Source organism: Amblyraja radiata, chromosome 16 (genome assembly GCF_010909765.2).
Source record: "Amblyraja radiata isolate CabotCenter1 chromosome 16, sAmbRad1.1.pri, whole genome shotgun sequence".
Classification (NCBI taxonomy): domain Eukaryota; kingdom Metazoa; phylum Chordata; class Chondrichthyes; order Rajiformes; family Rajidae; genus Amblyraja; species Amblyraja radiata.
Genome location: NC_045971.1, coordinates 15,699,153 through 15,722,837, shown reverse-complemented (window position 1 = coordinate 15,722,837; position 23,685 = coordinate 15,699,153). Strand labels below are relative to the sequence as shown.

Below are 23,685 nucleotides of genomic sequence, written 5' to 3'. Positions count from 1 at the left end.
TGAATGCAATCAAGCCATACGCACTATAGGTAGAGTAAAGAGAAAAATACCAGAGTGCAGAATACAGTTTCCAGCATTGTAGCATAATAGTTCCAGAGACTAAGACCAAAGTCCACAATGAGTTAGGTTGGAAAATCAGGACTGTACACTAACTTATGGAAGGGCCTTTCAGAAGTCTTCAGAGGAAGAAGCTGTTCCTGGGTCTGGTGGTGCTTTCAAGCTTTTGTATATTCTGCCTGACAGGAGTGGAGAGAAGAGGAAAGGCCGGGGTGGGAAAGGTTTTTAATTATGTTGGCGGGTTCCCCGAGGTGGCGTGAGGTGTACATTGAGTCAGTGGTAGGGAGTCTGGTCTATTCAATTCAATTCAATTCAACTTTAATGTCATTGCACAAATACTGAGTATCGGTACAACGAAATGCAGTTTTGCGTCAGTCCGTAGTAGTGCAATATAGAAATTTAAAAAAATAAGAGGATACAGAACAATAGAAAATGCAGAATAATTAAACAATGGGGACGGAGGGACCGGAGGAATCTATCAGCGGGACTCCGAGTTCAGCAATGCGACGGTATGATTGTAGAAGCTGTTCCTCATCCTACTGGTACGAGACCTGAGGCTCCTGTACCGCCTCCCTGATGGGAGGAGGGCAAACAGTCCATGATTGGGGTGGGAGGGGTCTTTAATGATCTTCCCAGCTCGTTTCAGACACCGTTTTCGGTGGAGGGCATCCATGGCAGGGAGCGGGGCGCCGATGATGTGCTGCGCGGTTTTCACCACCCGTTGTAGTGCCTTCCTGTCCGCAACAGTGCAGCTGCTGTACCATACCGTGAAGCAGGCGGTCAGGATGCTCTCGATGGTACACCTGTAGAAGTTGGTCAGGATCTGGGGGGACAGGTGGGCTTTCTTGAGCCTCCTCAGGAAGTAAAGGCGCTGCTGTGCCTTTTTGATCAGCTTGGAGGTGTTGAGGGACCAGGACAAATCCTCCGAGATGTGTGCCCCGAGGAATTTGTAGCTGGAGACGCGCTCCACCTCAGTCCCGTTTATGTGGATGGGGGTATGTCTGCCCCCTCTGACCTTCCTGAAGTCGACAATAAGTTCCTTCGTCTTCTTGGAGTTGAGGACGAGGTTATTATTGGCACACCAGGTTGTCAGGTGCTGGACCTCCTCTCGGTAGGCTGACTCGTCGTTGTCACTGATCAGTCCTACCACCGTGGTGTCGTCAGCAAACTTAATGATAGCGTTGGATCCGTACTTAGGGATGCAGTCGTGGGTGAAGAGGGAGTAGAGGAGAGGGCTGAGCACACAGCCCTGTGGCACGCCGGTGTTCAGTGTTATAGTGGTGGAGTTGAGGTTGTTGACCCTAACAGACTGTGGTCTGTTGGTGAGGAAATCCAGTGTCCAGTTGCAGAGGGAGGTGGAGATGCCAAGCCCGCTGAGTTTGGTGATCAAGCTGGCGGGGATGACAGTGTTGAAAGCGGAGCTGAAATCAATGAACAGCAACCTGATGTAGGAGTTGTTGTTGTCCAGGTGGGTCAGGGCAGAGTGTAGGGCCGCCGATATGGCGTCCTCTGTAGACCTGTTGGCCCGGTAGGCAAACTGATGGGGGTCCAGTGTGGGGGGGAGGCTGGCTTTGAGGTGAGCCAAGATCAGCCGCTCAAAGCACTTAGCAATGACAGGGGTGAGTGCCACTGGGCGGAAATCGTTGAGGCTCCCTGTGGCTGACTGTTTGGGCACTGGCACGATGGTTGATGTCTTGAGGCAAGTGGGGACAACACCCTGGGCCAGTGAGTGATTGAAAATGTCGGTAAAGACTGGGGATAGTTGTCCAGCACATGCCCTAAGCACCCGGCCAGGGATGCCATCGGGGCCGGCAGCTTTGCGCTCATTCACCTTGCTCAGTGCATCTTGTACAGCAGAGGTGGAGAGACTGAGGGGTTGTTCATTTGGTGGTGGAGCAACTTTGATGGCTGGGGTTTTGTTATCACGGTCAAAGCGAGCATAGAAATGGTTTAGCTCGTCAGGAAGGGTGGCGTTGTCTGGGGGGGGGGTGTTAACTTTCTGGTAATCGGCAAGGGATTTGATTCCTTGCCACATGCGCCTGGGGTCAGAGTTGTTATGGAAGTGCTCCTCAATCCGCCGTTTGTGATTGAGTTTGGCATTCCTAATTCCCATTTTCAGATTGGCCCTAGAAGAGCTGTATCCCTCAGCGTCGCCAGATCTGAAAGCGGCATCGCGAGCCTTCAGTAGGAGTCTGACCTCCCTGCTCATCCACGGCTTCTGGTTAGGGAAGGTCTTTATTTCTTTGTGTGTAGTGACATTATCGGTGCAGAATTTTATATAGTCCATAACTGTTGAGGTGTATGAGTTGATGTCCACTTGTGAATTGAAGGTGGCCTGGGTGACAAACAGACTCCAGTCTGTCTGCTGAAACTGCTGCTGTAAAACAGAGACAGCCCCCTCAGGCCAGACCTTCACTGTCCTCGTGGTAGGTTTCACACGTCTGATCAGAGGTGTGTATTTGGGGAGCAGGAACAGAGAGAGGTGGTCAGACTGACCAAGGTGGGGGAGGGGGAGGGCTTTGTAGGCTTCAGTAATATTAGTGTAAACTAAGTCCAGAATATTGTTTCCTCTGGTTGGGCAGGAAACATGCTGATGGAACCTGGGGAGTACAGTTTTGAGGTCGGAGTGGTTGAAATCACCCGCAACAATAAATGCCCCCTCTGGGTGAGCAGATAGATTTTTGCTGATAGCAGCTTGCAGCTCTTCCATTGCTAGCCTGGCATTAGCGTCCGGGGGTACATAGACTGCGGTGATAACAGTCGATGAGAATTCTCTTGGCAAATAGAAGGGCCTGCACTTTAACATCAGGTATTCCAGGTCAGCAGAGCAGTGGCCACCAATCCTAACGACGTCCGTACACCATGAGTTGTTCACATAGATGCACAATCCGCCGCCCTTGGTCTTACCGGAGTCCTCCGCTGTTCTGTCGGCCCTGAAGACAGTGCGCCCCTCCAGCTCGATGGCGTTGTCCGGGATGTTGCCGTTGAGCCATGTTTCAGTAAAGACCATGGCGTTGCAGTCAGCGATCCGTCTGTGTGTGGTGATCCGCAGCCTTAGTTCATCGATTTTACTCACCAAGGATCGGACATTCGCGAGGAAAATGCTGGGCAGAGCTGGCTGGTGAGGATTTAATTTCAGCCTAGCTCGATGTCCTCCCCGCTTCCCACGTCTTTGTTTGCGGTCCCTGCGCCGCCTCCGGGCACTACCTGTCGGGGAAGCTGGCCCGCTAGACCACGCTGTCCTGGAGATCTCCGGCGGCAGTTGGAAGTCGCTTCGGGGGCTCGTTACGCAGAGACGGCCGAGCTCTAATAGCTCCTGACGGCTGTATAGAGTCTTCGCTCGGGTGCTCCGGGCGAAAACTAAGGTAATGATTAACAGACAAATAACTAAATTACAAATACTACGGAGACGCAGAGCCTCGCGTTGTGCACGCGACGCCATCTTGGTCTATGTGATGGACTGGACATAATTTCATAACTCAATGCAATATTTTGCGGTTTTGGGCACAGTTCTCAAATCAACCGGACAATGTGTAGGTTTAACTGCAGATGCTGGTTTAAACTGAATATAGACTCAAAATGCTGGAGTAACTCAGCCGGACAGGCAGCATCTCTGGAGAGAAGTAATGGGTGACGTTTCGGGTGGAGACCCTTCTTCAGTCTGCATCACCCATTCCTTCCCTCAAGTGATGCTGCCTGTCCCGCTGAGTTACTCCAGTATTTTGTGTCTTATCAACCTGACAGTATGCTTTCCACAGGGCATCTGCAGAAGTTGGTAAGAGACGTTGGAAACATGCTGAATTTGACCTCACAATCATGAGTGCACAGGAAGTATAGTAAGGTATTAAGAATGCATCCTTGCGGGGTACTGGCGTTGGGAATTATTGTGGAGGAAGTATTGTTCACTGATTGTGGCCTATGGGTCAGAAAGTAGAAGATCCGCTGACCCCAAGATCCAGGAGTTTGGAGATGACTTTGGACAGGAGTGTGATATTGAATACAGAGCTGTAGTCAATAGGTGGGAGTCTGACATGGGTGTCCATGTTATCTAGGTGTTTGGGAGATGAGTGTAATGCCAGGGAGATGGCATCTTCTATGCACCTGTTGTGACAGTAGGAAAACTGCAGTGAATCAAGTCTGTATAGGAGGCTTGAGTTAACGTGTGTCTCAACAGTCTCTAAAAGCACTTTATGATGGTGGATGAAAGAGCCACTGGACGGTAGTCATTGACGCATGCTACCTCGCTTTTCTTTAGCACCAGGGTGAAAGTGGTCTTCTTAAAGCAGATGTTAAAGGTGATCCGCACAGGTCCTGGGGGGTCCTGAAACACATTTGTTAAATACACAAATGACTGGCAGAAGCCACTATGGTCATTACATTTGCTGATGGTTCAAAGGCTAGAAGTTGTGAAGGGGACATAAGAAGGAAAAACACTGGTAATTACAGACCCGTGAGCCCAACATCAGTGCTACGCAAGTTATTGGAACAGCATTAATGATTTTAAAAAAATCACAAAGTGCTGGAGTAATTCAGCGGGTCACCGTCTCTGAAGAACATGGGTAGATGTTCTCCTGTCCCACTGAGTTATTCCAAGGTGTAGCAGTGTGGGGAAAGCCCCTACCCTCGCAACTCCTCTCCTCACCCTCTATCCCATTACCAGTTGCCCCTGGTCCTGCCCATTCTGCCCCCATCCCTCTCCCCTCCACCCACTGGGGTTTCTGCAGACGCTCTGCGGCGACGCGCCGCCAGGGGCCGCTGTGGCGGGCGACCCGCGCTGAGCGCCGGGTAGCGGACAAGATGGCGGAGTCCGGGCAGGCTCCCGTTTGCAGCTTCCTGTTTAAAAAATCAGCGAAAAAATGTAAAGGAAGAAAACGAAGAGCGGACGACGAGAAAGGTAATTGGAGATCAGGAGGGAGTGAGGGGGGGTAGGAGAGGAGGGGGGTGAGAGAGGAGAGGAGTGTGGGGGGGGGGGGGGGGGGGAGGAGAGGAGTGTGGGGGGAGGAGAGGAGAGGAGTGAGGGGGGAGGGGAATGTGGGGGGAGAGGAGGGAGGAGGGAGGGGTGAGGGGGGAGGGGAGTGAGGAGGAGAGGAGTGAGGGGGGTGAGGGGGGAGGGGAGTGTGGGGGAGAGGGGTGAGGGGGAGGGGAGTGTGGGGGAGAGGAGAGGAGTGAGGGGGAGGGGAATGTGGGGGGAGAGGAGAGGGGGAGGGGTGTGGGGAGGAGAGGAGTGGGGGGGGAGGAGAGGGGTGGGGGGGGGAGGAGAGGAGTGAGGGAGAGGAGAGGGGTGAGGGGGGAGGAGAGGAGTGAGGGGGAGGGGAGTATGGGGGGGTAGAGGTGAGGGGGGAGGGGAGTGTTGGGGGGGGAGAGAAGAGGAGTGTGGGGGGTAGGAGGGGAGTGGGGGGGAGAGGAGAGGAGTTAGGGGGAGGGGTGTGTGGGAGAGGAGAGGAGTGAGGGGGGGAGGAGAGGGGGAGGAGGAGAAGAGTGAGGGGGGGAGGAGAAGAGTGAAGGGGGGAGGAGAAGAGTGAGGGGGGAGGAGAAGAGTGAGGAGGGGAGGAGAGATGTGATGGGGGGAGGAGAGGAGTGAGGGGGGAGGAGAAGTGTGAGGAGAGGAGTAAGGGGGAGGAGAAGAGTGAGGGGGAGGAGAGATGTGATGGGGGGAGGAGAGGAGTGATGGGGAGGAGAGGAGTGAGGGGGAGGAGAGGAGTAAGGGGGAGAGGAGAGGGGAGGAGTGAGAAAAGAGTGAGGGGGGAGAGGGGTGAGGGGGGCGAGGAGAAGAGTGAGGGGGGGAGAAGGAGAAGAGTGAGGGGGGGAGAAGGAGAGGAGTGGGGGGGAGGAGGAGGGGAGTGAGGGGGGGGAGAAGGAGAGGAGTGAGGGGGGAGGAGTGAGGGGTAAGAGGAGAGGAGTGAGGGGGAGGAGAGGAGTGATGGGTGGAGAGGAGTGAGGGGGGAGGAGAGGAGTGAGGGGGGAGGGAGAGGAGTGATGGGAGGTGAGGAGTGAAGACCAGGAGCGAAGAGAGATGATGGGGTTCGGGTTACTCACTCAAACTCTGAAGTAAGGAATTACAGAGTTTCACCCCTTTATGATGAAAGTAATTTCCAAGGCCTTATTCTGCAAGTGTGCCCCAGTTCACTACATAGCGTCAATGGAAACACTCTGGGCATCCACCCTGTGAATATTTCTGTTCAGAACTGATTGAAGAGGGGTGTTATGTTATGAATAAGGAAACAAAATATACAGGGAACCGGGAAGCAGAGCTGAGTGCAGACACTAAATGCTGGATTAACTCAGCGGGTCAGGCAGCCTCTCTGGAGAGAAGGAATGAGTTGAGTTGTCATATGTCCCGAAACGTACAATGAAATTGTTACTCGCAGCAGCACAACAAATATGTAATCACCATAATAAACAACAAAAACGTTCAGTATATTAAAAAAACCCAATAATAGTACAAAGTCAAAAACAATGCCCCAAAGTCTATGTCGTTTGGATGTTGTAGTGTTTAATAGCTTGATGATTGTTGGTGAGAATCTGCTCCTGAACTCCCATACCTTCTTCCTGATGGCAGAATTGAAATGAGAGCGATAGAGATCGGCCAGATAAGAGGATGGTTGTGTAAATTGCTCGTTTCTAAGCTTCCCCCCAGTTTAGTTTCAGTAAAAACACTGAACCAAGCACTTGAAACAACCAATCTTTATTTTAACAAGAGAGCATCACAGTTCAACTAGTGTACTTATCCCACCGCGGGTTCGATCCTCGTAACTGCCTGATCTAGGCCTCGCTCAAACAGAGACACTCCAGAAGTTCACACCGTCCCAAATGCTCTCACAGCAGATCGACGTTGGACCTCGTGCTAGTGGACTTTTATATGTCCCGGGACCTCGAGGGGCCGAACCACATGGGGGTGGTCTCTTAATAATCCTATTACAGATATCGATTAACCCCATACATAACAGACATTTCCCTAACCCAATAATACAGCAGCTTAATACATTGTATTCAAACCAGGCTTCTAAAGGAAGCCAATTTAGGAATATTTGGAATATTTTCCACACCAGGGCATCGGAAATGTCCTCGCTCTTCAGGGAACGAGGATTCCCCTCCTCCACCATAGATGAAGCTCGCACCAGGGTCTCTTCCATACCCCGCAACACTGCTCTCTCTCCCCATCCCCGCACTCGCAACAAGGGCAGAGTCCCCCTAGTCCTCACCTTTCACCCCACCATCCGGCAAATACAACAAATCATCCTCCGCCATTTTCGCCACCTCCAACGTGACCCCACCACTCGCCACATCTTCCCATCTCCCCCTCATCTACTGCATCCGCTGCTCTAGATGCCAGCTGATTTACATCGGTGAGACTAAGCGGAGGTTGGGCGATCGTTTCGCCGAACACCTCCGCTCAGTCCGCAAGAACCTACCTGAACTCCCGGTGGCTCAGCACTTCAACTCCCCCTCCCATTCCCAATCCGACCTCTCTGTCCTGGGTCTCCTCCATTGCCGGAGTGAGCAACACCGGAAATTGGAGGAACAGCACCTTATATTCCGCCTGGGTAGCCTGCGGCCGGCGGACATGAACATTGAATTCTCCCAATTTTGCTAGCCCTTGCTGTCTCCTCCCCTTCCTTAACCCTCGAGCTGTCTCCTCCCATCCCCCCGCCCTCGGGCTCCTCCTCCTCCCCCTTTTCATTCTTTCTCCCCCCCCCCCCACCTCCTATCAGTCTGAAGAAGGGTTTCGGCCCGAAACGTCACCTATTTCCTTCGTTCCATAGATGCTGCTACACCCGCTGAGTTTCTCCAGCATTTTTGTGTACCTTAGAAATATTTACCCTGTTCTTGCAAGAAACTCAGACAAGGCTCAATACCTCATCCAATCAACACTAGGCAAAGTTGAACTCGGCAACATTATTTACAAGGTGTATGTCTGGTTTGCAACCATCCAATCAATTCTATGCATTTTGCACCTAATTGACAGGGTCTGCAGACGTTCTTATTCTTTTCTTGCAAATTGTATCTAAGCTCTAGACACCCTGGCACCTCTCCACAGCCTGTCCCAACTCTGCAGAGAGCAATTCCAAATTGACCAAATCTCTCAGCAACCCTGAAGCTTTTAGCCCATTTTAAAGCCCCGGCCTCTCCAATTTGGCCAGGATTAACAGTTGGAATCTGAAACACATTGCCGAAGGGAGTGGTGGAGACCAAGACACTGAGGTAGTTAAGAGGTGTCTGGGCGAGCACTTGAATTGCCAGGGCATTGAAGGCTGCAGACCTAATGCTGATAAATGGGATCAGTGGAGACAGCTACTCAATGTTTGGAAGGGTGAGCCAAAGGGCCTGTTTCTGCATGACTCTGTAACTCCAATGGTTAGGAAAAACTAGTGGGTCTGATCAGAAGGAGGCTGTGGTCAGCAGAATTTTCTGGATCCTGAGCCGCCCTCAGATTTAATGCTGCTATTACTTTGTAATGATTGCCCTAAAGAGTTAATCTCATACTTTATCAAGATTGTGTTCACCTACAGTGAGTATTGCTGTATTGAGTAAGTTTTCCCCTGTTTCACAGATAGCAGTGGAGATGACGAAGGAAACACAGTGGTGCGGAGAGAAAAGAGAAAGACTGTGTCAAATCCTATGATACAGAAGGTGAGTGTGGCAGTGTTGGATCAGATTGGTTGAAAAGTGCTAGTAGATTCATAATAGTTAGGTTCTTAAATGCATCAATAAGATTACCCTTCATTCTTCTAAATTCCAAAGACTGCAGTACCAACGTAGTCTTGATTGAAAAGTACATCAAGGTCCATGAATACTTCCGAGGAACCTATGCTTTGTTTGTATCATGGCCTTAAATGCATCATCTCTTTTTTTTCTAGATTAAATTCTATTTGCCATTGCTGTACCTATTTTGTCAACAAATTAGCATTGTTCAATAGTCGATGGCAGTGAGAGAAACCCACACATCTTTATGTTATTTGCAGATTTGCAAATCATAACCCCTTCAATCACATCTTGATGATTAATATAGATTACAAACAGCAAGGGTCTCAACAATGACCCCTACAGTATGCCGCTTGTCACAGACTTTTTGGATCTAATTTGCAAGTCCATAATTCATTGTTCCTCTAGCAAAGAGGTCAGAGCAATTGCAACAAACCCATAACCCATTTCCCCCTAACCTATTGCCCTGGATCCCATGGGCTGTTATCTTTGCATGTCGTCTTTGTCTGACTTTGTCAAAAACCTTGCTGAGGTCCACGTTAGATCAACCACACTGCTCTCATCAACACAATTAGATACCTGTTTAAAAAATTCACTCAAATTAGTCAGATCGGAATTCCTCTTAATGAAGCCATGTTATCTGTCCTTGACTGCTCCCCATCGCTCTAATTGCAGATTTATCCCAGTCCTCCGAATTTAGCATTGATATTAGACTCACTAACTTATCAATGCTGCCTTTAGAGCCATAGAATTATACAGCATCAAAATGTCCTCTTTAAGCACACCTTGTTCATGCTGACCATGATGCTTATCTACGCTAATTCCATCTTCTTCCATGAGGTCCTTCATTACACCTGTCCTATCCACGTATCTATTCCAAATGCCTCTTATATTTTGTAATTAAATCTGCCTCCTCCACCTCTCCCAGAAGGTTATTCCAGATAAGTTCACAAACTATCCAAAGAGCCCCATTCACAAGCATTGCCCCAGCAGTAGGAGAATGGCATGTGTCAGCCAACAAACTCAAGGATGCTGTCATCAGAAGAGGTGGTAAAAGTGGTAGGTGTGAATGGAGATTACTGCTTAGTTCTGGGTTGGTCTATGGCCTGTGCTCGGCTGGTGAATGGCTGAACAATCTGCTCCTGTATGGTTCTTGGCTTTTTTTAAATTCTGTTTGATCATTCCCAGACTGCGAAACCAGCAGCACCAAAGGAGCAGTACAGTGACACTGACAGTGATGGACCCGAGAAAATCACCGTCTCCTACAAATCCACGCGATCAGCGGTAAGGATCAGTATCCGCTTCGACGCAACCCACATTGTTGGCAGCTCGGGTGTCCGGGTAACATGTAGATTGTTTGGAGCCATCAGTGACCTTTAACATGTTTTCAGAATTTAAGTTGAGTGCTACTGACAAGAACATTATACTTCACCAGGAGGGCTCCAAGCTTATATTGTGTTTTGAGCTGGGAGTGACAAGTTCTTAGCATGATCACCATTCAGAGGAGAGTAGTGCTCAGAAATTTTTGAAGAACATTCATTATTAAGAGCCAGCATTATTAGGCTCATGCAGGGAAATAATTTGCTGACAGTCGGGGTGGGGTTGAGAGATTACCTAAAATTGGAGTATTCAATGCTCATACCATTGGATTGTAAGCTATCCATGGGGAATATGATACCCTGTTCTTCCAGTTTGCACGTGGCCTCACTCTGGCAATGGAGGAGGCCCAGGACAGAAAAGTGAGTATGGGAAGGGGCAAACAGGCACTGGGCCTGCACTAATCCTCAACCACCAATGCATCGATCGTACACCAATCCTATTTTATTTTCACCACACTCTCATAAAATGCTCCCATATTCTACTCCTCACTGACACAATCAGGGTATTTACAGCCACCAATTAACCTACCAATCTACATGCCTTTGGGATGTAGGAGGAAGCGGGAGCACCTACTTGGTCACAGTAGGTGATTTTGGTGGCGCGACTCACCCGTTGCAGCAGCCCCTACAGCCTGTCTGTCTTTTCTTTTTTTTTTTGTCTAGTTAAATGTAGTGTTGGTGTTTTTTAATACTGGCTTTAAATGTGTATATGTGGGGGGCGGGGGAGGGGGGAGGGGGAAACTGTTTAAAATCTCTTCCCTGTCCGGGAGACCCGACCTTTTCCCTGTCGGGTCTCCGTTGTCGTTGGGGCCTAGCACCGTGGAGCGGCCTCCAACCTGAACGACCCGGGGGCTCGGGAGACTGCGGAGCTGCGGACTACTCACCATCGTGGGGCTGGCCGGCCTCGGAGCATGGGGAGCGGTGGTGACTCGCTGCTGCGACTCGACTCCTGGGGCTTGGAGGCTCCAGCAACGCAGCCGCAGGTCCGGTGGACTGGGACATCGAGAGCTCGCGGGTCCGGGTGGAGAGACCGCTTCCCGGAGCTTCCGCAACGCGACTTCTCCAGCCCGTGTCGCGGGGTTGGAACGACCCGGAGCGGGGCCGTATATCGCCTGGCGCGGCTTCATGGCCGTGGGACATTACAGCGCCCGCCGGGGGCTCCAACATTGTGACTTTTAGACCGGGAGCGGGGCCGTAAATCGCCCGGCACGGCCTAAAATGGCCGTGGGACTTATCATCGCCCACCTGGGGCTTGGACATCGGGAGAGACATGGAGAACAGGGGAGAGAAAAGACTTTGCCTTCCATCACAGTGGGTTCACTGTGATGGATGTTTGTGTGAATTAAATTGTGTGTATGTCTGTAGGAAATTGTCTTTGTATGGCTGTGGAAACGGAATTTCGTTTGAGCCTCACTGAGGCTCAAATGACAATAAATATTGTATTGTATTGTATTGTATTGGGGAAACATGCAAACTCCACATAGCTAGCTCCCAAGTTCAGGATTGAACCCAGGTCCCCGTGAGGCAGTGACTCTGCTAGTTGTGTTGTCACTTTTGTGGTGCTTTTGTTGTGATATGATCTGGTTGGAAGTCTCTGTGGCACTAAATGTACAATCTCTGCTTCCTAGAAAGCTGTGGGGCCAGAAGACATGGGAGCAACAGCTGTCTATCAGTTGGACACGGAGAAAGATAAAGATATGCAAGCTATCTTCGAACGAAGCCAGAAGGTCCAAGAGGTGAGCCGGCGGCAATGTGGCATCAGGAATGGAGGGAAAACCACTACTGTCACATATCCCCTATACCTTGCTGACTTGAACTGCACACAGTACTCCAGCTGAGGTCTGACCACGGTTTTATAAAGTTGGAGCATAATCTCCCTCCTTCTGTATTCAGTGCACTGATTAATGAAGATGCATATGCTGTGTACCTTCCTAACCACATTGTCTATTGTTGTCTAAGGAGTTAACCAGACCATCAGTTGCTGGAAAATCGGTGGTGGACCTGTACTATAATGTTTATAGATACACCTGACCTGAGGTTTTTATTGAAGGTGCAGTTTGCCTTCACTACCACTCTTTATTTCTGCTTCAAGTGTAAGAGTGAGGCTCTGTTTGTGTTTGCAGGAACTGAAAGGGAAAGATGACGAGAAACTCTATCGCGGTATAAACAACTATATCAAATATATCAAACCCAAGGACACGTCCATGGCAAATGCAGCTTCGGGAATGGTAAGGTGAGTGAGAAAGCTCCTCTTCCTGATATCCCAAAGTTTACGAAGAATCTTGGAGTTGTACAGCACAGAAATAATTATCTCACCTCATACATGTTGCAGTGATGCCTGTCTTTGCTAATCCCGTTTTCCCACATTAGGCAAATTCAAGTACCTGCCCAAATGCTTTTTGAAAGGTAATTCTATCTGCCTCTGCCACCCACTCTGGCAACTTGTTCCAGATATCATCACTCCATGTGGAAAAACACCCTACAGATCTCCTTTAAATTTGAGGCTGTAATCGCTGCCAACGGTGCCTCAGCAAAGTACTGAGTAAAGGGTCTGAATACTTATGTAAATGTGATATTTCAGTTATTTATTTGTAATCACTTTGCAAAATTTTCTAAACACCTGTTTTCGCTTCTTCATTCTGAGGTATTGTGTGGATTGATGATAAAAAAAATGAATTTAATCCATTTTACAATGGCTATAACGTGACAAAATGTGGAAAAAGTGAAGGGGTCTGAATACTTTCTGAATGCACTGTATAGGCAAGCTTCCCAATGCCTTTTTAACCGCCCTCGTGCACCCCAAGGAATCTCTGCACATCAGCGCTCTATATCGTCCTCCAAAATTTAACCTTGCACTTTTGCCTGGATTAAATTCCATCTGCCACCACTCTGCCCAAGTGAATGGATTGTTGAAACTAGCATGGTAGGTTGAGAAAATGGTTAAAAAAAAATTACAGGGATGCTGGTCTGAATAAACGGAGGCAGAGCGGATCATGAAGTCATTTAAAAAAAACTAGTTTGCCAAAACTGGATTATTGTGTTAGGTCTTGGATGCCACCCTGCAGGAACATGTGAGACAAAATGTTTGAGAGGGGGCAGACGGGATTTCAGTGGTTCAACGGCGCTTTATTTGTCACACATGCAACTGTTCAGTGAAAGTCCTTTTGCATATATTACACATGCAGCCACCGCCAGTTTACTAAACTGATTTTGGGTTGAGGGATTTTGTGTTTCGTTATGTAAATAGACTGGAGAAGTTAGGAATGATTCCCCTTGCAATAGAGAATATGACTGGATTTTGACAAACTTCCTAATCCAACTCCTCATTCTCCAGTTGTATAAAAATCCATTTGCCATTCCTGCCCGTTCCTCATGGGCAGTGAATGATGATGGAATCACTGATGGTAATGTCCAGCCCCAAAGTCACTGCGCCTGCTTCGTAATAATTGCTAGGATTGCCTAATTGCTCTGCCTGATGGTTGCTGTTCCCCAGCTTGGTTGTTGCAGAACCTGCAATCCACTGCTCCCCTGAATCAGCCATGGGCGGAAATCTGGGGGGGGGGGGGGGGGGGGGACAATCCCCCCCCCCCCCCCCATGTTTTGTAATCCGGATTTTGAGATTCTGTGAAAGTATTAAAAATCTCTGCTTTCCACGAGACAGTGGGGGTGGGACTGATGATCGAGGGCGCCGATTGGACGAGAGAGACGTCGTTCAGCAGGCAGTGGTGGGGGTAGCGGGACATGATGATTGAAGGAGGGAGACGTCCGGGGGGTGGGACAAGACGTCCTTGTGGAGCAAGGCGCCGGCAGCACCGGCACCGGCACCTGGAGCGCAGGTAGCGGTGGCCCCGGGGAGGGGGCGGAGGCTGGGAAAGGCAGAGGCTCGGCTGAGGGGCTGGGGCCTTGTCGGTATCAATAGCGTTTTTAAAGCAAGTAGTGGGAGTGTGTGTGTGTGTGTGTGTGTGAGAGAGCCCTGGTTAGCAGAGGGGGGAGTCCCTGTGATTGTGAGTAAAAGTGAGTGTGAGTAAAGGCCAGGAAATTGTGTCCCCCGCCCCCCCATGTTTTAAAAGCGATGACTTGAGCCGAGAGACAATATCAATGTCAGCAAGAAAACAATCCACACATTGAGAACAAAACCCCCATGTTTTGAGAGGTGGGGGACAACCCCCCCCCCCCCCCATGCTCATCCATCATCCATTCCACAGACATATAATAGTCGAGCGATTGGAGTCGGTTATCACTTGATTCCTCTGAGACGAAAACGATCTGTTAATGGACACTGTTAAGCGTTTGTTAAATGTCACTTATCATCGTATTTACACGATGTGTCACCAATTGTGTTTTGACCTTCAACTATTACTGAAGGTATTCACGGGGAATTTCTTAAAACTGTCTATTGCGGGTACAATTACCATTTGGACTAATTGGATGTATTGGTGGATGGGAAAGATTTAAACGGGGAGCGGATTTAAACGGTTCAGGTCATTAAGGTCCCCGGACGAACGGGTTTCCTGGCTGGCTTGCAGGTTAGTCCCTCATTCACGGTTATTTAGGTTTTTTTTTCATCCCATTGTAGCTTTTGAAAGATTCAAGCGGGTATCGGATGCTTTCTAATGGCTGAATCGGCCCGTTTGCGGGGCCTTTCATCGCCCGGCCGCGATGGAAGATCCCACGGCCGATTTTAAGCCGCGCTGGGCGATGAAAGGCCCTGCGAACGGGCTGATTCAAGCCCCACGATTCGGGGCAGACGAAGCTGCTGTTGCTGGAGTTCAGACTCGGTCACCAACCAGGTCAGCTCCCGATATTACCGTCCACGGGGCCCACGGCCGAAGCTTCCGAAGCCTCGCGTGTGCACATGCGTGCGTGCAGCCACCAAGAAATCGTGTACCCCCCATGTTTTGATAGCAATTTCCGCCCGTGCTACCTGTCACTGCCTGGGTAGCAACAAACATATGTGCCATTTGGACTGTCATCATTGGTATCAACCATGTGCTTATTGTGTGTCAGGAAAGGACCCATCCGAGCACCTGAACATCTCCGAGCAACAGTGCGGTGGGATTACCAGCCTGACATCTGTAAAGATTACAAAGAGACAGGCTTCTGTGGGTTTGGAGGCAAGTTTATCCTTTCTTGTGTTCTATTTGGTGGGAGGGATGGGCGTGTTGGAAAGGCGATTTCGCAAATATGTTCAGTTTTTCACACTCCTTTACTTTGACCGTAACTCAGAACCAACTGATCCCTGGTCTAGCTGATCGTGGCCAAGGCGATCTTTCGTTTGAAACTGTCGGGCTCACTTTCAGCAAGGGTTAAATTCCCCAATGTCCTGTAAATACAATGCATAGGAAGTTCCTCGAGGGTGAGGAGTAGTTTTGATGCACACAGAATCAATTCTGACGTGCTGCTTGGACTGGACAAGGAACTGCAAGTATTGATATCCCTGCACCTTAGCTCAGCATTGAGAGCAAGGAAAAATTGGAAAAGGAGGCAAATCCTCCAAGTAGGAAAATCAAAATACTGCAGTTGCTAGATTTCTGAGACAAAAATATTTAAAAAACTACAAACACTTCACAGGTCAGGCAGCAGCTGTGTAAAAAGAAACAGAATGTTTCAGGTTGAAGACCCTTTGTCAGAACTTCAGAGAAAAGGAAGGGTAATAGGACAATGGAAATAGCGCAGAAAGAAAGGGTGCCATGGTGATAAACTGTCGATGAAGCCATCTGGTTGGTAGATTAATGAAGGTAGATAGAGGCTTATAACAGTTGTAGAACGCAAGTCATGGCTGTAGTAAATGCCCAGCAGACCAGGCAATGTCAGTGGAGAAAAGCAAACAGAGTTGAATATTCCAGATACATGCAGTGCTGACAGAGTATACACACATTCCTCAGACTTTGTTCAATGGGATTTTCTTCTCCTTGCAGACAGCTGTAAGTTCCTGCACGACCGCTCAGACTACAAGCATGGCTGGCAGATAGAACGAGAGCTGGATGAAGGCCGTTACAGTGTAAATGGTGAGTGTTGTAACCCTGAACAATCTCCTCTCTTTACAGTGCGATACAACATATCCCTTTTTGAGTTGAGTGACATTCTATCAGCATCACCCATCTTGTTAAACTACTAAGTAATATGAAGGTTGCAATGTATTCTGAATGCTGTAATGAGATTCAATATGGAAACAGGCCTTTTGTTCCACTGAGTTCATGCCAACAACCACTAATTAATCCTATATTAATCCCAATTTTATTCTCCCCACATTCTCTTCAACATCAACTCATTTTATCACTCATCAACACGCTACAGGGCAATTTACAGCATCTAATCAACCTACTAAACCACACATCATTGGGATGTTGGAGGAAATCTGAGCACCCGGAGTAAATGGTAGCAGGCAAAATGTGCAAACTCTGCACTGACAGCACCAGAGGTCATGTCATAGAAAGTACAAGCATAAGTAGATCCATTGAGCCGCAAAGTTCATGTCATCTGCAAACCTACTATGCGACCAATCGTATCTTTTGCTGCTTATTTCCTTAAATATTCCAAAATACAGACTATCAAGCCTCAGGGATTTATCAATATTCTATCCCTTCGTTTTCCTGATTTCATTTAGTTCCTCCCTCGTCCTCAACATTCCTGGTGGTGCTGTTATATCATCCTTTGAAGACAGAACCAAAGTATGAATTTAATTGTTTTCCCATTTCTTTGTTCCCTATAATAAATTCCCTTGTGTCTGACTACAAGAGAGCTACATTTGTCTTCACTGATCTTCTCTTCACTTAGCAATCAATTTCTTTTCAGTCAGTTTACATACAATACAATTCAATTTATTGTCATTTGGACCCCTTGAGGTCCAAACGAAATGTCGTTTCTGCAGCCATACATTACAAACAAATAGACCCAAGACACAACATAATTTACATAAACATCCATCACATTGCTGTGATGGAAGGCCAAAAAAACTTCTCTCTCCACTGCACTCTCCCACCCGATGTCAGAGTCAAAGTCAAAACCCCCGGCGGGCGATGGCGAATTGTCCCGCGGCCATTAAAGCCACGCCGGGTGATGCAAGGTCGCGCACCGGGTTCTAGATGTTAGAGCCCCCGGCGTGCGCTCGCAGTCCCGCGGCCATTCCAAGCCGCGCGGGGCGGTGCTGTAAGGCCCCGCTCCAGGAGCTCTTCAACCCCGCAACTCGGGCGGGAGAAGTCGCCGTTGCGGAAGCCCCGAAAAGCGGTCTCCCTCCAGGGACCCGCGGGCTCCCGGTGCCGCCGTCCGCCAGACCCGCAGTTGCAGCCTCCGAATCTCCGGAGGTCGGGCCGCAGCAGCGCCCACCACAGCTCCACCCGCTCTGGACTCGGCCAGCTCCGCGACGGTGAGGTGAGTAGTCGGCACCACAGCCCCCGGTCTTCCTGTTGGAGGCCGCTCCTCGTTGCAGCCCCAACGACAACGGAGACCCGACAAAGAAAAGGTCGGGTCTCCCGTGCAGGGAGAGATTTAAAAGTTACCCCCAACCCCCCACACCACCCCCACCCCCCCCCCCACACACATACCCCAACAAAAAATAACAAAAACTACATAAAAACATAGACATAAAAACGCAGACGGACTGCAGAGGCCGTTGCTGACGAAAGTCGCGCCGCCCACTCTGTGGCCTCTGCAGGCTTTCTTCCATGTTCTATCTTCTCCTTTCTTATCAATAATTTTTTTTTCTTCCTTTGCTAATTTCTACACACTCCCAATCCTCAGGTTTGTGACATTTTCTGGCCTTTTTATATTTCTCCTCATTGAATCTAATACTATTCTTAATTTATTTTGAAATTCATTGTTAAGCCACATTTCCTGTTTTATTTGCACCATGCAATTGTGATTCATCCATAAACCTTTTGCCGCTGCTGCTCCAGTAATGTTCCCTGATCTATCGTAGCCAACTCGTGCCACACACCTTCATGGCTTCCTTTATTTGGAATCCAAGACCCTTGTCTCGGAATCAATTCTCTCTCTCTTTCCACCTTAGTGAAAGATTCAATCAAATTATGGTCATTCTTCCTCAAGGACCCAACACAACATTGTTTATTAATGTTTTTAAATTACAAAGTACCCGGTTTTGGGTGACCTGCTAGCTGATTGATACTTCATAATGGTTCTTAAAGCACCGCAAAGGCACTCCAGAAAATCCTCTTCTGCAATATTATTGCTAATTTGGTTTGCCTAATCTATATGTAGATTAAAATCCTCCATAATAGATGTACCTCTATTGCATGCATCTCTGATTTCATATTTAGTACTACTGTTTTGGGGGGTCTATATAAAATCACTAATATTTCAAGCCTTTGCTTTTCCTTTACTTCACCCGTACAGATGTATATCAGGACTATAGGAGTAATAAACCACAGAAACGGGGCCTTCAACCCACAAATATCCACGTTAACCCCTGTACACTAATCCCATTTACAAGCACTTGGTCCACAGCCTTCTGTGCTTTGGCAACTCGAATGCTTGTCAAGATACTTTGTAAATCTAGGAAAGGTGGTGCAGTTTGGAAAAAAAAAGGGTTAGGCCTTTTAAGACTAAAAATGAAGAGAAATGTATTCTCTCAAAGGATGGTGAACATTTGAAGATCTGTACTGCAGAAGACTGGATGCTCAGTCACTGTGTACATTCAAAGGCAGGAATCAATGGAGTCAAGAATGTATAATACTCATATGTACTGCACAATGTAGTTCTTACTTGGAGCAGCATTTCAAGCCTGTAAACACAATACATATAGATAACAAAAATGCAATAAATTGAATACAATACATTTCTAGCAATTAAGGAGTTGAGGGATATAAGGGTGGTGCTGGAAAATGGAGTTGACATGGGAATATCAGCTGCGATAAATGGTGAAGCTGGCTTATATGGTGTGCTTCCATTTCTTGTGTTAGTCCGGTCATGTTCAAAATCTATATGATGTATTTTCCTTGTATTGTGATAAAGAGGAATCTTTCAATCTGAGACAGAACAGCTTTTCACTGGCTTGTTCTCGGAATACTCAGAGCATCATTAAAGATTAATTACAGCTCCACACTGCAAATAAAAGCAAGTTTACAGCATGAGCTTTTATCATCTCACCCGTATAATTACAAGTAAAAACAACTTTAATCTCTTTAAAAGTAGTAAAAACAATCTTAAACTTGGGTGCAAGAGCGAATTCTGATCTAGTATTTTTCCTGAGCTGTAAGATATATTTAGTTTTCCATATTAACTTTTTCTAATAACCTGCAGATATTCATATTCATTTAATTTTCACAGATTTTTTTAAATCTACTCCATTTTTTGGAGGTTTAGTCTAAACTGGGAAATAGCTTTTGATTAATTGATAAAGATTCAATTGACATTAATTGACACTCACTTGAGCAGCTGCCAAGCTGATCTTTTTTGGTAACTAGCTTTGTTTAACCAGCTGCCATGTTCAGCGGATGTCCCATTCTGTTAATCAGAGCAAATTTGAACAACTTTATGGGTATTTCGACACAGTTGTGTGGCTTCTCACGATCGTGTGCTTTCTTTTGCAGATGACGAGAACTATGAAGTGAGCAGTGATGAGGATGCCATGCCCTTTAAATGTTTTATCTGCAGGACCTCATTTACCAACCCAGTGATGACTAAGTGAGTAACTTTGTCAGGACAAGGCCACAACGTCTTCACATTATTTAGCCAGAAATCTGGTGGTTGTTAATTTAGAAATGTCATGCTCTCCATGATATTTAACCAATTGCATGTTTTTACACAGGTGCAAGCACTATTTCTGTGAAAATTGCGCTTTGCAGCATTACCGTAAATCTAAACGCTGTTATGTGTGTAACGAGCAGACCAATGGAGTCTTTAATCCAGCCAAAGGTACGTGAAAGTTACTTTCCTGTTTAAAGTGGCATTTAGCACCAAAACTTCCAGAATCATTTTTTGGAGAAAAAAAATCCTAACTATTTAGCATCATTCTCCATACTTGTTCAACTAAGTACATTCACACCTATTTTTACTTCCACGGAGATGGTGGTGGTGAACCTTCACTTTTGTGCAAAGTACATAGCCTACTGGGACCCAGGAGAGACCAATGACGTCACATGTCTTGACGTGAGACTGGTGTATATATAGATACAACTGGCAGGTTTTCTTCACTAGTTTTGTTTATTATTGTCATGTATACCAAGATACTGTGAAAAGCTTTTGTTTGCGTGCTATCCAGTCACAGTCACATGAATACAATCAAGTCGTACCCAGTGCATAGGTAAGGATAAAGGTACAACATTTAGTGTAAGATATAACATTGAAGTCTGATTAAAGATAGTTCAAAAGTCTCCAATGAGGTAGATGGGAGGTATAGCATTAATACAACTTTCAAATACTAAATGGTGTAGCATTAAGGTAAGAGGAGGTATGTTTAAAGGAGATGTGCGGGACAAGTGGTGAGTGGCTGGATTATGCAGCCAGAAAAGGTGACGGAAGGAGGTATACACTACGTTCTGCATTCTCTTTCCTTTCTCTTCTGCACTACCTATTTGTTTGTAATCATATATGGTTTTTCACTGCATCCCAGTACATGTGACATTAATAAACCAATACCAATGCAGCTCTTCTGGAAATAAAGTGGCCCTGGAGAGTTGTAGAACAGAGAGACCGAGGGGTACAGGTACATACTTCCATGAAAGTGGTGCCACAATTAGACAGGGTGGTGAAAAAGAGTTTAAGGTACACAAAAATGCTGGAGAAACTCAGCGGGTGCAGAAGCATCTATGGAGCGAAGGAGATGGGCAACGTTTCGTGCCGAAACCCTTCTTCAGACTGATAGGGGGTGGGGGGTGGCGGGGAGAAGAAAGGAAAAAGGAGGAGGGCTGAGGTAGGAAGGGGAGGAGACAGTAAGGGTTAACAGAATTGGGAGAATTCAATGTTCATGCCACCAGGATGCAGACTCCCCAAGCGGAATATGAGGTGCTGTTCCTCCAATTTCCGGTGTTGCTCACTCTGGCCGTGGAGGAGGCCCAGGACAGGGAGGTCAGATACGGAATGGGAGGGGGAGTTGAAGTGCTGAGCCACCGGGAGGTCAGGTTGGTTAGTGCGGACCGAGCGGAGGTGTTCGGCGAAACGATCGCCAAGCCTACGTTTGGTCTCACCGATATAGATCAGCTGACATCTAGAGCAGCAGATGCAATAGATGAGGTTGGAGGAGGTGCAGGTGAACCTCTGTCGCACCTGGAACGACTGCTTGGGTCCTTGAATGGAGTCGAGGGGGGAGGTAAAGTGACAGGTGTAGCATCTCTTGCGGTTGCAAGGGAAAGTGCCCGGGGAAGGGGTGGAACAGGAGGGAAGGGAAGAATTGACAAGGGAGTTGCCGAGGGAGCGTTCTTTGCGGAAGGCAGACAGGGGGGGGAGTCTTTGCGGAAGGCAGACAGGTGGTGGAAAAGAGGTTTGGCACTCTTTAAGTACATGATTTGTGATGTCATGTTACAACTGTACAAGTTATCAGTGAGGCTGCATTTAGAGTACTCTGCACAGTTCTGTCACCCAGCTATAGAAAGGACGTTGAGTTATAAGAGGTTCCATAGGCTGGGGCTTTTATCCTTGCCATGTAGGTGGCTGAATGGCGACTTTATAGAGGTATGTAAAATCATGAGGGGCATAAATAAAGTGAATGGTCAGTCTTTTTGCTAGTGTAGGAGAATCTAAAACTAGAGTGCGTAGATTTAAGAAGGTAAGAGATAAAACTTTAAATGAACCGAGGGACTAATTTTACACGGTGTGGCGAGTATGGAGATTAAGCTGCCAAATGAAGCTGTAGAGGCAAGTACAATCTCATTGTTTGCAAAGACAATTACACAGGCACAGGGACGGAAATGGTTTAGAGGGATATTGTCCAACCTCAGATCTTGGAGTAGTTTGGGAGGGGGGAGGGGGGGGGGGGGGTAGGAGACCTGTTTCCATTAATTATTCTCTATCACCCTCTCATGATCCAGAGGAAATAATCCAAGTATGTCCTTCTTACAGCTAATACTCTCCAATATACCCAACATCCTAGTGTACCTCTTCTGTATTCTCTCCAAAACCTCCACATCCTTCCTATAATGAGGCAATGAAAACTCCAGACAATACTGCAAATGCGGCCTAACCAAAGTTTTATGTAGCTGTGATTTTGATGAATGGAGGATACTCCTGCCATTATTTCTCATGTTCTGACGTGTCCAGAGCCTGTATTGATTATTTGGGCGACTTTTAATACAACTTTCTTCTATCCATTGCAGAACTCATGGCAAAAATGAAAAAGCACGAAGCTGAGAGCATGGCAGAACATTCCCACGAAGCATCCGAAGTGGAGCATACGGAGTAACACCGTCCACCGCTCTGCACAGTATAGACCATGCTTCAAATTTTGGTCAGCAAAATAAACTTGTTTTACAAATAATTCTGTGTGCTTCCTTGTTTAGTCCTTTTATTTCTGTACTTAATCTTCTCCAGCCCCGATTAATGTTTTGAAACCAAACCACAGTGGCAGGAAAGGTTTTGGACAAAGATCTTTGAGACAGGATTATTCTATACTTGGAAAGGCAAGAGATCCTTGGAAAGTTTTGGCTCTCCTGAAGCTAAAGACTCAAAACCGGAACTGTGGGAAGGACTGGCAGCATAGTCACCTCTTGTTTTGTGAATAGAAATGGAACCAAGAAGGTATTCAAGGGACGACAGATGGCACAATGGGCTAAGTGTTCGGCTGGCGACCGGAAGGTAGCCGGTTCGAATCCCGCTTGGAGTGCATACTGTCGTTGTGTCCTTGGGCAAGACACTTCACCCACCTTTGCCTGTGTGTGAATGTGTGTGAGTGATTGGTGGTGGTCGGAGGGGCCGTAGGCGCAGATTGGCAGCCACGCTTCCGTCAGTCTGCCCCAGGGCAGCTGTGGCTACAGAAGTAGCTTACCACCACCGAGTGTGACTGAGGAGTGAATGATTAATGCGATGTAAAGCGCCTTGAGTATTAGAAAGGCGCTATATAAATCCCATCCATTATTATTATTATTATTCCCAGTGTGCAATCTGTTGGGTTCATACTCCAGCAATCAGCCACCAGGTCTTCCCTTGGATTAAAGTTCCTTTAAGATCTTTGCACAGTAGCGTAGTACTGTAGCTCAGTAAAGGTAACCTTTTCATTTTTAGGGAAGGATACACATAACAGGTACAGTAGTGGTGCAAGGGCTTGAACTAATGTTCCATAGACCAGGTTTATATTTCAACGTTCCAGACCTCTCCCTCCTGTCCCCTTCCAGCGATGTGGTCAAGGCCGGGGGTGGGGAGAAGCCACGGTTCAGGACACCCGGAGGGGAGGTGGATGCAGATGATGTTATCATGGGACGGAGCCGCCCTCTCCCAGGGTGGGGAGTGATGACACCGACAATGCCAGAAACATCTGAGTTTGCGACCTTTGACATTGAAGGGATGGGTCCCAAGTCACAACACCGAACATGGCGGAAAATCCGCATCGAGGAACTGAGACCTTTTCTGCCCTTCCCCACACTAACCTCCATTGCCA

General features: G+C 47.7%; 1 protein-coding gene across 2 annotated transcripts; it reads left to right on the top strand.

Moving 5' to 3' along the window:
• The first annotated feature begins 4,803 nt into the window (after nucleotides 1–4,803).
• Nucleotides 4,804–22,569, top strand: rnf113a (ring finger protein 113A). 2 transcript variants are annotated; one of them, XM_033035206.1, is made up of 10 exons: nucleotides 4,804–4,951; nucleotides 8,609–8,688; nucleotides 9,949–10,044; nucleotides 11,768–11,875; nucleotides 12,263–12,372; nucleotides 15,147–15,253; nucleotides 16,058–16,147; nucleotides 19,688–19,781; nucleotides 19,906–20,012; nucleotides 22,409–22,569. In XM_033035206.1, the coding sequence occupies exons 1-10, from the start codon at nucleotides 4,855–4,857 to the stop codon at nucleotides 22,492–22,494; spliced, it is 975 nt and encodes a 324-aa protein (XP_032891097.1). In that variant the 5' UTR covers nucleotides 4,804–4,854; the 3' UTR covers nucleotides 22,495–22,569. The 2 variants fall into 2 exon arrangements, with proteins under 2 accessions (XP_032891097.1, XP_032891098.1); XM_033035207.1 differs by lacking the exons at nucleotides 4,804–4,951; nucleotides 8,609–8,688 and adding an exon at nucleotides 9,697–9,810 and having other exon boundaries at nucleotides 22,409–22,562.
• Nucleotides 22,570–23,685: the final 1,116 nt, after the last annotated feature.

Bases quoted from the DNA above. Each gene is read 5' to 3' on its own strand.
- rnf113a (XM_033035206.1), top strand. From the start codon at position 4,855: ATGGCGGAGTCCGGGCAGGCTCCCGTTTGCAGCTTCCTGTTTAAAAAA. The intron at 8,689-9,948 runs GTGAGTGTGGCA...GATCATTCCCAG, and splicing joins CAAATCCTATGATACAGAAG to ACTGCGAAACCAGCAGCACC. The intron at 20,013-22,408 runs GTACGTGAAAGT...TATCCATTGCAG, and splicing joins AGTCTTTAATCCAGCCAAAG to AACTCATGGCAAAAATGAAA.